Source organism: Quercus suber, unplaced genomic scaffold (assembly GCF_002906115.3).
Source record: "Quercus suber isolate HL8 unplaced genomic scaffold, Cork oak 2.0 scaffold_79, whole genome shotgun sequence".
Taxonomy (NCBI): domain Eukaryota; kingdom Viridiplantae; phylum Streptophyta; class Magnoliopsida; order Fagales; family Fagaceae; genus Quercus; species Quercus suber.
The window spans coordinates 958,496-969,287 of NW_027069544.1; the positions used below are offsets into that span (position 1 = coordinate 958,496).

General features: G+C 38.0%; 2 protein-coding genes across 2 annotated transcripts in view; both read left to right on the forward strand.

The window, feature by feature from the left end:
• The window catches only part of LOC112004658 (fructose-bisphosphate aldolase 3, chloroplastic), a gene marked incomplete in the record, with an annotated part of 3,797 nt that extends 3,403 nt beyond the window's left edge, over window positions 1-394 (forward strand). The window contains 1 exon segment of the mRNA XM_065773711.1: window positions 19-394. Within this exon segment, the coding sequence (XP_065629783.1) occupies window positions 19-101 (83 nt within the window).
• A 1,790-nt stretch (window positions 395-2,184) lies between these two features.
• On the forward strand, window positions 2,185-10,186 carry LOC112004656 (DExH-box ATP-dependent RNA helicase DExH5, mitochondrial). The gene is made up of 6 exons (XM_065773742.1): window positions 2,185-2,808; window positions 7,444-7,755; window positions 7,923-7,982; window positions 8,062-8,214; window positions 8,600-8,710; window positions 8,916-10,186. Exons 1-6 carry the CDS (start codon window positions 2,380-2,382, stop codon window positions 9,375-9,377), a joined length of 1,527 nt encoding a protein of 508 aa, XP_065629814.1. The 5' UTR covers window positions 2,185-2,379; the 3' UTR covers window positions 9,378-10,186.
• Window positions 10,187-10,792: the final 606 nt, after the last annotated feature.

Below are 10,792 nucleotides of genomic sequence, written 5' to 3' on the forward strand. Positions count from 1 at the left end.
CGTGCAAAGGCAAACTCCTGGCTCAGCTGGGAAAATATTTTGCCGAGGGTGAGAACGAGGAAGCCAAGAAAGGAATGTTTGTCAAGGGCTACACCTACTAAGCCTGAGTCTAAGGCAACTCATGCCTCTTGGCCGTTGAATGTGTACTTTCTGTTTTGGTTTTTTCTTATTTTAGCTGTGTATGCTGATGAGACTGTCAGTATTAGACGAGCAATTTCATTTCTTTCTCCCCTTCTCATTAAAGACTAGATAGGCTAATAATACCTGTGAGAAAGGGATTGTTTTTTGAATCGTAACGTAGCAAGTTGTGATTAGTGAAAGCAAGAATATATGAGTTTGTATCCTTATAAAGTCATGGTCCTTGAATTTATGTACGTTGAGATTGTTTCTTCTTGATCCTGTCTTGTCTTAAGACCATGACTGTTTTACCCTCAGATAGATTGTTCTATGTTCTATTGATAGAGAGATGCAACAAGCAATTTTTCTCCCAATTGCTGAGTTTGCGCAAAAGTTCCCTTGTAAACTTCATAATTAAGGGTGTAGCTTGAATTGACCTTGTGCTTGCAATGGTAATGAACCATATATGACATTATGGATCATATGTGCCTCGAGTCTCACCATCAACATGTATATAGACAGATATTGGTCGGACACAAATATTTGGTACTTTGTTGAAGCGGTTAGAACTTTGAACTGAGAACTCAGTAGTCTAAAATATCTAGTGCAGTTTTTTTTTTTTCCTTGGCGGAACGAAGGAACCACAATTGGCCATTTCTTTTTACCAAAAAAAAAAAAAAAAAAACACAACTGGCCTTTTCTTTTTCTTTTTCTTTTTCTTTTTCTTTTGGAAAAGGAAATTTAAAATTTAAAAAGAAATTAAATAAATTAAGATTTAAGACACCATAGTCTAGCTAAACACCTCAAGCATATGCCAGTAAACTTCCATTAAAAGTAGGATGGTCTGCGCAATGGTTTCTTACTTTGTGCGAGTGTTGTATGAGCCACCTCAAGACACCGCACGAGTAAAACATGTCGAAAAGGTTTTTACAAGTTATTATTAGTTGTTAACTTACTATTTGAGCCTAAATTATTATTTGAACTTATTACTGATATAACTCTTTTAACTATCACAAACAATGTTCCACATCAGCCGAGTGTGAATTTTTTTGTTTTTTGTTTCTCCAGACTTTTCTCAAAGGTTTATGGAATGGTGTGAGGATTTCCACCACTCATTTGAAATATAATTCTACAACAATTTATGGATATCTAAACCAAAAATTAGGTTCAACTGATCCTTAAGACCCTAGAGTATAGCTAACATTGTGTTCAAGTGCCCAAATTTTTTTGAGAAGAATCTAAATCATAAGTCTCTAATGTCTTTAATTATATATTGACGCAGGAGTGTAATACAATACATGGAAGGAAGATGCTGACATGGAATGGTGATGTGGCTGGTCAAGGTATTTAGGTTTGGATTTAGGCTTCAAGAAAGGATCTTTTATGAGTTCTTCCAAGGTTCTTGAAATCCAAGACTCAAGGGAGATGAAGGCTGAGGTATGGCAAATGTTAGGCTCTGACATCAAGAGTCAAGACAGTGCAAACTATTTTAAGGCTAGGCTAGATTTTAGAAAGAGATTAGGTCGTTAGATATAAGTTGTGTCGAAGGGAATAAAAGCGAGTCAAGTCTTTAAGAATCTTAGAACAAAGATCTAAAGACTTATTTAAAAGCTTATCTAGAATTGTTGTACTTTACAATATCGATACTATTTATAGATGCATAGTCTTCGTTTAGTCTCTAGAAGCACCAACTAACTCGGCCAACAGACGAAAAATTAGATTACAACTAACTCTTAACTAAATTGACTCATATCTTATCCAATACAGCTCGTTACAAAAAGACCAATGGTTAAAATTACAAGTGGTAAGCTAAGCTAATAGTAATTTTAAGTATAATTCAAATACGATTTCAGCTTACGTGGTATTATGTATAACTCTATTCACATAGTGTAACAATAATCTATATAAGAAAAAGAGGAAAAAAGAAAAAGAAAACTTAGTGGGGCCATTAAAAATGCTGATGTGGAATCTCATTCGAAAACTTCACACGCCACCTAGTGCGTGCGTGGCCTTCAAACAGTGACAGAAGACACTAGACGGCAAAAAAAGAGAAAGAAAGAAGCCAACAACAACACACAGTGACCAGATCCTCCATCTTTTCTATCTCAGACTCAGTACTGTTTTCGTCATATCCAATTCCACCACCATTTCATTTAACAAAACAGAAACCCCATAACAAACGCAACCACCTAACTGAATCACCAACAAAAAAATCCAACTACTACTTCAAACGGCGCCGTTCTCCTCAGTTCTCAACCTTGCATGCTCTCTTCCTCTCCTTCACTTTTTCTTCTCCTCCACAATTCTCTTCCACTTCAAAACCCTAAAACCCTCACAATGAAGGACCGACCTCGCTCTTCCTACGGCGCCGTTTACGTTCCTCCGCACCACCGCTTACGCTCCGTCATTACTACTCCCAACTACACATCCTCCGCCGCCGCCGCCGCCGCCGCAACCGCCGGTTCCGGAGCCGGAGCCGGAGCCGGAGCCGCAGATGTAGTCGACTTCAAGCTCCGCGAGCCTCCACAAACCGCTGTGATAAGCCCTAGACAGACTCATAGTCCTTACTCGCAACAAGAACAGCTCCACAACAGGATTTCGCACTTCAATTCGCCGCGGCCTCCGCCGCCCTGCGATGATTCCGTCTCCGAAGAAGGCTCCGATCGCGAGCTCGATTCCTTTCCTCTACCAGTAAGACTCTATATATCAATATTTTTGTTGAATTTTGGTTTTGGTTTGGTTTTATCGGCAGCCTTGGCTAATTGTTTGTGAAAACGGTATTAACTATTTGAACTTTGTGACTAGCGGTTTAAAATTCTGGTGTGTGTGTGTGTGTGATCATTTGTGGAAATAATTTACTTGGATAAGATAATGTAGAAGTTTAGTAGTTGCTAAGTCGAACCTGAGTTCAGAATTCGAGAGAAAGTCTGGTTTTACGGAATTTGAGTGAATAAGCAAAAAAGTTAATTTGATTGTTGGCCATTTAAGACGAACAGCCGGTAGTTGTTGAAGATTTTCATTTAAGTTAACATGAATGATGTGCTAATTATGAAAGATTTACTTAAGGATGGTCCTGGCTACTTAATAGGATTGATGAGGTCGAGTTTGGTTGAGTTCGGAACAAGGATGGAGCTAGTGCGTTTGAATGTAGCTTTTTGCTGAAAGTTGGTTGACGTGTAGTTGTGCCTAGGCTTTAAAGAATTGTACATAAGCAAAGCAGACTTTAGTCAGCTTCTTCACAAATGGTACCAAACTGACGTCCATTGGCCTCCTCCAAAGTGAATTTTTTAGCTTTTTTTTTTTTTTTGATAAGTAAGAATGTTATATATACGAATGGCTACTCTATGCATAAAGAACATATAGCAAACCCAGAAAATACAAGAAGGAGAAAACAGAGAAAAAACAAAAAAGAAAACTAATCAACAGTAATTACAAAGAGAAAGAGAGCTAAGGAAAGAAGGGAGAGAATCACTAGTTGTGAGTCCCCATGCCTGAGACCAATCAAAGAGAGTCCCACTAAAAGAAGCAAAAAATCCTCAAAAGTCCGCCGATTCCACTCCTTCCAAATACACCAAAGGATGCACAACGGAACTAAATTCCAAATTTGAGACGAGTACTTCCCCAACCAATTCCACCAACGAAAGAGCAAATCTGGGATCGATTTAGGTACCACCCAAGACAGGCCAAAAGTTATAAAGACAAAGCTCCATAACCGATAAGCCACCTCACAATGAAGAAGTAAGTGATCTACCGTCTCTCCACAATGTCGGCACATAATACACCAGTCCACAAAAAACAATCTCCTCAATCTCAAGTTATCACCCGTTAGAATCTTATTTCAAGCTACACACCAAACAAAAAAGGATACTCGCCGAGGGGCCTTTACTTTCCATATAGCTTTCCAAGAAAAGACAATCGAGGGAGAATCCCTTAATTTGTTATAATAAGACCGGATATCAAAATCCCCATTAGGCTTCAACTTCCATCTTATCCGGTCTCCCACATCCATTGGAGGAGTGTTAGCTCGCAATATACGAAGAAAATGCAGCCCTTCATCCATCTCCCAATCATTAAATTCTTGAATAAAACGAACATCCCAAATTCTTCTATCCTCCGCCCCCTGCCTTGACAAAGAAGCTTCTACAGATACCTCCTTATCAGTGGCAATACCATATAGCCTTGGGAAAGCCACTTGAAAAGGTTGATCCCCATACCACCCATCCTACCAAAACCTCACTCTATTCCCCAACCCAACAACAAACAGACAATTTTTGCTAAAATCCTCCCATCCCATGCGAATACCTCTCCACAAACCACACCCATGAATTCCCCTACCCAAGTTTGAGGTTCATCCCCCCCCCCATTCTTCCCCATATTTTGAAACTACCACCCTCCTCCATAACCGATCATCTTCCTTCCCAAACTGCCACAACCATTTCCCCAACAAGGCCTTATTAAAAGTAGTAAGTTTCCTTATCCTCAAGCCACCATTGGCTATAGGCGTACAAACTTTATCCCATCCTACCAGATGAGTCTTGCTATCACCCCATAGAAAGTCCCTTTGCAACTTTTTAATTTTATTAGCCACATGAGTCGGAATTGTGAATAACAATAGAAAATAGGTAGGAAGACTAGATAGCATACTCTTGAGTAACATCAATCGACTCCCCTTAGACAAATACAGCTTCTTCCACCCGGCTAACATCAATCGACCCACCTTAGACAAACTCTAACCCTAGCTTCAAATGCATTAGGACATATAATCTAGGAAGAGACACGAAAATAAGCAACATATTTCACAAATGCGTAAATTTTAGAAGAGTAGGAATCAGTCATGGCAAAAGACATTTTTGTTTCGTGGATTCTTCTAAATTCGATATATAATATATGAATATCTACTTTTGAAAAATGAATAGAGCAAGTCAGAATAAAGAAACTCGTAGAAAGTTTTGAAATGAAATATGGTTCTTTAGTACTTTTAAAGTTTAAAGGCGGCGGTCATGTTTCTGAAGCTGCTTACTTTCTTTAGGAAAAAAATGAAAGGGAACTAGCAATTTATTGGAAATGGAACAGATGGTTAAGATAGATACGGAACTCTGTATTAAGAGGTTGTTTTGAGGGTAAAATTGTGCAATCAAGAATGGAGCTAGACTTCGTGGCTCTGGCATATGTTCAAAAACTTCATTGAAGAGGTTAACATTTATCAAATGCTCTGCAACAGAATGTGGTTGGAAATCTAGGATTTGGCCTGGAATCTCAAAGTATGACATTTCAAATGGCACATTTTATATTATATGAAGTATTGTGACTTTTCACATCTACTGGGATTCACATTTTACAAATGCAATACAAGTGCTGCAAATGATTAATTTTCAACTAGACCAGAGGTCTGCATCTTCAGGTTGGTAAGCTGTAAATAAATACAGGTGTGTGTGTACGCCTACCCCCGCCGGGGGGGGGGGGGGGGGGGTGGGTAACAGCCTTTATACTCTAGGCCTAAGATTAAGTTTGTTCACCAGAGTGAAAGAAACAGAACAAAAAAGAAAAAGCTACACTGAATGCACAACCAATTAAAGCAATTATCTACCAGGTGCCAAGAGCCTTGTACCTTAGTCACATTACTTGGGTCTTCTTTATGAGGAGAATCAGGTTCAAATGCCCCCTCCCCTCACTTGGTGTAACAATTGAATTATCAAAAATAAAGAAGCAATTATCTACCAGGTAGAAAAGAAAATCTGCAATACGGCTAATAGCAACCAGCATAAATGGATCATCCAAAATAAATAATTAAAAAACAAAAAAAAAAACAATGGAACTAATCATCCTTGCCCAACCCTAGGGTGTGAGAGAACCTTTATCCCTAATGTCACTAAAATTTTCCTCAGCATTTATATGGCAGATCTTTAGATTTTGAGAAATTGATAAGAGATTTGATTCCTAAGTTCATGGAGCATACATTTCACTAATTATTGTTAGGGTACTGATAAAAAAAAAAGGAGTTCATTGAGTACACAAAAAACAAATGTTGGTTACTAATACCCTTGTCACCTTTATTGAGCACAGATACTGCATTCGTTTTGTTTTCCATAAGACACTTGATTTGCTCTGCATTGCATTTGGGAAATACAATAATTGGGGTGAAGAGTGAAGACTCAGAAAGTCATAACTAGTCTGCCATGAGTAAGTCTATACTAGATTGGAGAAAGGAATGTTGGATAGAGAGAATTTATTGGCAAAAGTGGGCATGCAGATTCGTTTTAGATTGATGACAGTGGTCCTCACTAGAGATCAATGTATTGGGAAGTACGACCAGTTTTGTGTGTGCTTTTTTGGGCCATCATTAGGTCTTAAAAATAGCCATTATACAGTATGGTCTTGCCTAAGTATAGGGTTGTAGCATCCTATGGCAGCATTTTTGTTCAAACTCTCTGCTCTTAAGAATCACATATGTGCTGCCAGTGCTTGTCAACCAGACTCACTATTTCACCAATTAGTAGCCCCTACAGAAGTGATTATTTAAGATGAGGATGGGATTAGGAGTTTCTGTTTAATGGGGCTTTCCTAGGCAATTGGCTTGGGCGATTTGTGCTGGAGATGGATGGTTTGTGGATGGGGGTGCTAGGTTTATAGTATATGTTGTAGTTAGATGTGGTTGGATGACTCCTACCATAAGGTCTTTTGCATCTGCATTGGGTGGATGCTTTCATGATGAATATGCCTTTTCTTTTGGGGTGGGATTAAGATTGATGTGTTGTATGCTAAGGTGCCCTTGCCACAGTATCTCTTGATTTATTTTCTATTACACTAAATAAAAGAACAAGGATGGATTTTTACATGGGCTGGCTTGGAGAGATGTCGCATTGTAATTTCTGTTATTTATTTATTTTTTAAAAAGTGAAAATGGTTCTATCATTTCCTTTATGATGCTAAGGGTTTGGTACAGGAGAGGTTATCACGTGTTTGAAATTGAATATGATGCATAGTAAAAAGACTGAGGTCATTTTGGGGCCTACAGAATTAAGGTTTGTTTAGGGAAAAAAATTTTGTGCAACCAAACAAGTTTTTTGTTTTTGTTTTTAAAAATAGTTCCTTTGAGCTGTGTCTTTCCAAACACATTTTAATGTTCTTACTCTGATGGAGAAGCAGATTTAGGAATTGTTATCTTTTCTTTCCTTTTTTTAGACCCCGGGGGGGGGGGGGTGTTGTGTTGTTTTCAAGCTTCATAATCAGGCATTATATTAGAGGTAGCTTCCTCAAATCCCAAAACTGTAATTGTTGCTTATATACTTGGAAAATGAACTAAACTGAATGTACTTGTTTTCCTCTTTACAGCTTGCAGAGGCTGCAAAATATCAGTTTTCCCGAGATTACAGTGATCACCTTGCACTTGTCAGGGCCTATGAGGGCTGGATAGATGCTGAAAGAGATCTTGCTGGTTATGAATACTGCTGGAAAAATTTTCTTTCAGTGCAATCCATAAAAGCTATTGATTCTCTAAGGAAAGAGTTTTTCTCTTTGCTTAAGGATACTGGCTTGGTTGATGGCAACACAACCTCTTACAATGCATGGAGTCATGATGAGCATCTCGTCCGAGCAGTTATTTGCTATGGACTATATCCTGGGATTTGCTCTGTTGTGGTTAGTCATGGACCATATTTACTTAAGCTTCGATATTTTCATATAATTTCCCCAACCATTTGATTCCTTTCATCAGCTATTCTCTATGTTTGTTTCTTCAAATAATCATCATGTGATTAGTTTCCTTCTGTGTAAATTTCATTGTACTAATGTAAATGCATATGCAGCACAACGAAAAGTCATTTTCACTGAAATCTATGGAGGATGGCCAGGTGTTTCTCTACTCGGTAAGTTTGTTTGTCCATTGTATCAATGTAATAGTCAGGTATTTTGTCCTGCTTTCACATTATTTTTTCATTTGCCTAGAACTCAGTCAATGCTCGGGAATCTAAAATTCCGTACCCATGGCTGGTTTTCAATGAGAAGATAAAAGTGAATTCTGTTTTCCTCCGGGACTCAACTGCTGTTTCTGATTCAGTGCTACTACTATTTGGCGGAACGATCTCAAGAGGGGAAACTGTAAGTTATCTGTTTGTATATGCTTACTTTTTTCATCTCTTTTTGCTCAATCATAAGAAGACATGAGTACATGTATAACAATTTGATTACTAATATTGCCACTGAATCTTCATCATGAATGATAATTTAAAAGTTAACATACATTGCTTGGTTCAAGTCTAGGCTCCCACATATCTTCACATCTATTTGCATGTGCAAAGCCCATGTTCTATCATGGCTGTTAGTAGGGCTACACAAGAGGGGTGCTGGTGTAAGCTTTTTATACATTTTTGGGTCTGATTCTTCATAGTTTAACTGCTTAAGCTTTCGGGACTATTGGTTTTCGTAAAATATATGTAATTGATTGTTACCTAACAGATACATTGGTGGCCTTCTTTTATGGCAGGATGGGCACTTGAAAATGCTGGGAGGATTTCTTGAATTCTTCCTGAATCCTACATTAGCAGACATGTATCAAAATCTGAGGAGAGAACTTGATGAGCTAATTCAGAAAAAAGTAAGTGAAGCTTGAATAAGAAGTCAGTAGCTGATCTTTTGTGAAGTAATGGTTTCTATTGATTTTTTTTTCTCATCAGTTTCTTCTTGAAATCCTAGTTAGCTCTTAGTACCTGCCTGGAGTGAATGTAAATTGTCTTTTCTGGTTCATTTTAAACATGTGATAGTCTACTTGGTTGATAATTGACACTGGTGAATATGGGCAGCTACTGTATCCCAGGATGGACATGCACACCCATCATGAGCTCCTATCAGCTGTGCGGTTGTTGGTTTCAGAGGACCGATGTGATGGCAGATTTGTATTTGGCCGCCAGGTCCTTAAGCCCTCGAAGCCATCTGTTTTGGAAACAAAGACGACCTTGATTTCAAGAATTGAAAGTGGACCTGGGGGTGATAATTCTAAGAGTCAACTCCAAACATTGCTCACCAGGGCCGGATATTCTGCCCCTACTTACAAGACTAAGCAACTGAAGAACAACCAGTTCCGGGCCACTGTGGAATTTAATGGGATGCAAATTATGGGTCAGCCTTGTAACAACAAGAAGAGTGCCGAAAAGGATGCTGCAGCTGAGGCTCTTCAGTGGCTTATGGGTGGTAACCAAGCAGGCCATGAGCATTTAAATCATATGTCAATGTTGCTAAAGAAAAGCAAGAAAGATCATAACTAAACTAATGTAGTCAGCTCTCCCATTAAGGGCTTTCGGGGAAGACAATATTACAATGATTGGTTTTTAGGAATTCCATATCACATGGAATGTAGTTATGTGACCATGTGGATCCAGACCCCCCTCTTCCGTCGAGGATAAGGAAAAAAACGAAAACATGAGGTAGTATTGTCGCTTTGAAAAACCAGCAAACTTGACTGTGTGACACGTCCATTCAGTCACAAGCAGTCAGGCTCAGGCATACTTCACCAACAAAGATCAGAGTAGAATTCAAGTTAAAACATTTTTCAGGTTGATTTATAATGTCGGGTCATCTGTTTCGGATCTTGAATCTACAGACAACTGAATAAAGTTTTGAGGGGGACTGCAGTTGACCTATTTTGTTGATTTCATGCTTTTTTGATTATACTAGGGACATTTGATGGTGACCATTAGAGTTGGTGCAAGACAGGCTTAGTGGGGGAGTTAGTACATAGCATCAATGGACAATATATACACATTGGAAGGAAGCGGTGATATATCATTATTACCCCTCGTTTTAAAAATCAGATATAATTGAGATTGTAATCACCTTATGTATATTACTATTATTTGAAAATAACCAGTAGGCTTGTATTTTGTAAGGGGTGATATAATTTTGCCTGCCTTGTGTTAATTATTTTTCCTTTGTTCAATTTCTTGTGTTGCTCTGATGTTAGAACAAAAGCTATGCATGTTCCCATTACATTATGTGTATAACTATAGCCACGTGAGCAAAAATTGTCAGATCCTGTGGTTGGGGTGAATTAATAATCTATCTTTCATTTGTTCAACGGGGATTTCTAGTTACTATGAACAAGTCTCTTTTTAATTTATTTATTTTTTCCCAATGTAGCTTGAATGTATAATTGTCTGATCCTGCTGAGTGCTGACTGCTGAGTTATAGGCTGTTCATTGCTGAAAATGGAGAATTACAAAAAAGGGTCTTTTCTTTTCTCTCTTTTTAGGGGGGTGGGAGGGAGTTTCTAGGAAACAGTGAAATTCGTTAAGAGGAAGCAGTGTAAGTACAGATACATCACCCTTCAAGACAATAGAAAAACACAAAGGGAACACAACATAGAGAAACTTCCACTATAGCTAAAGATAATGGCCCGCTAGGCGCTATGCCACATGATGATTGAGAACCATGAACTTAGAAATTTACAATAAAACCATGAACTTAGAATTGGACTAAGTTTGGCCAAAAATTACAACAAAATTTTCAAAAAATCAAAGGCTAATAGTAATGTCATCAATTAAATGTTTAAATTTCAAGTTTTTAAAGTCTAAAATTATGCATAAAAAAATTAGTTTATAGACTAAATAGTAAATAATATCTGAATGGTATGAAATTTGACAAGAATTTATAGTTAGATCTTCAAAATATATAGTAATATTAA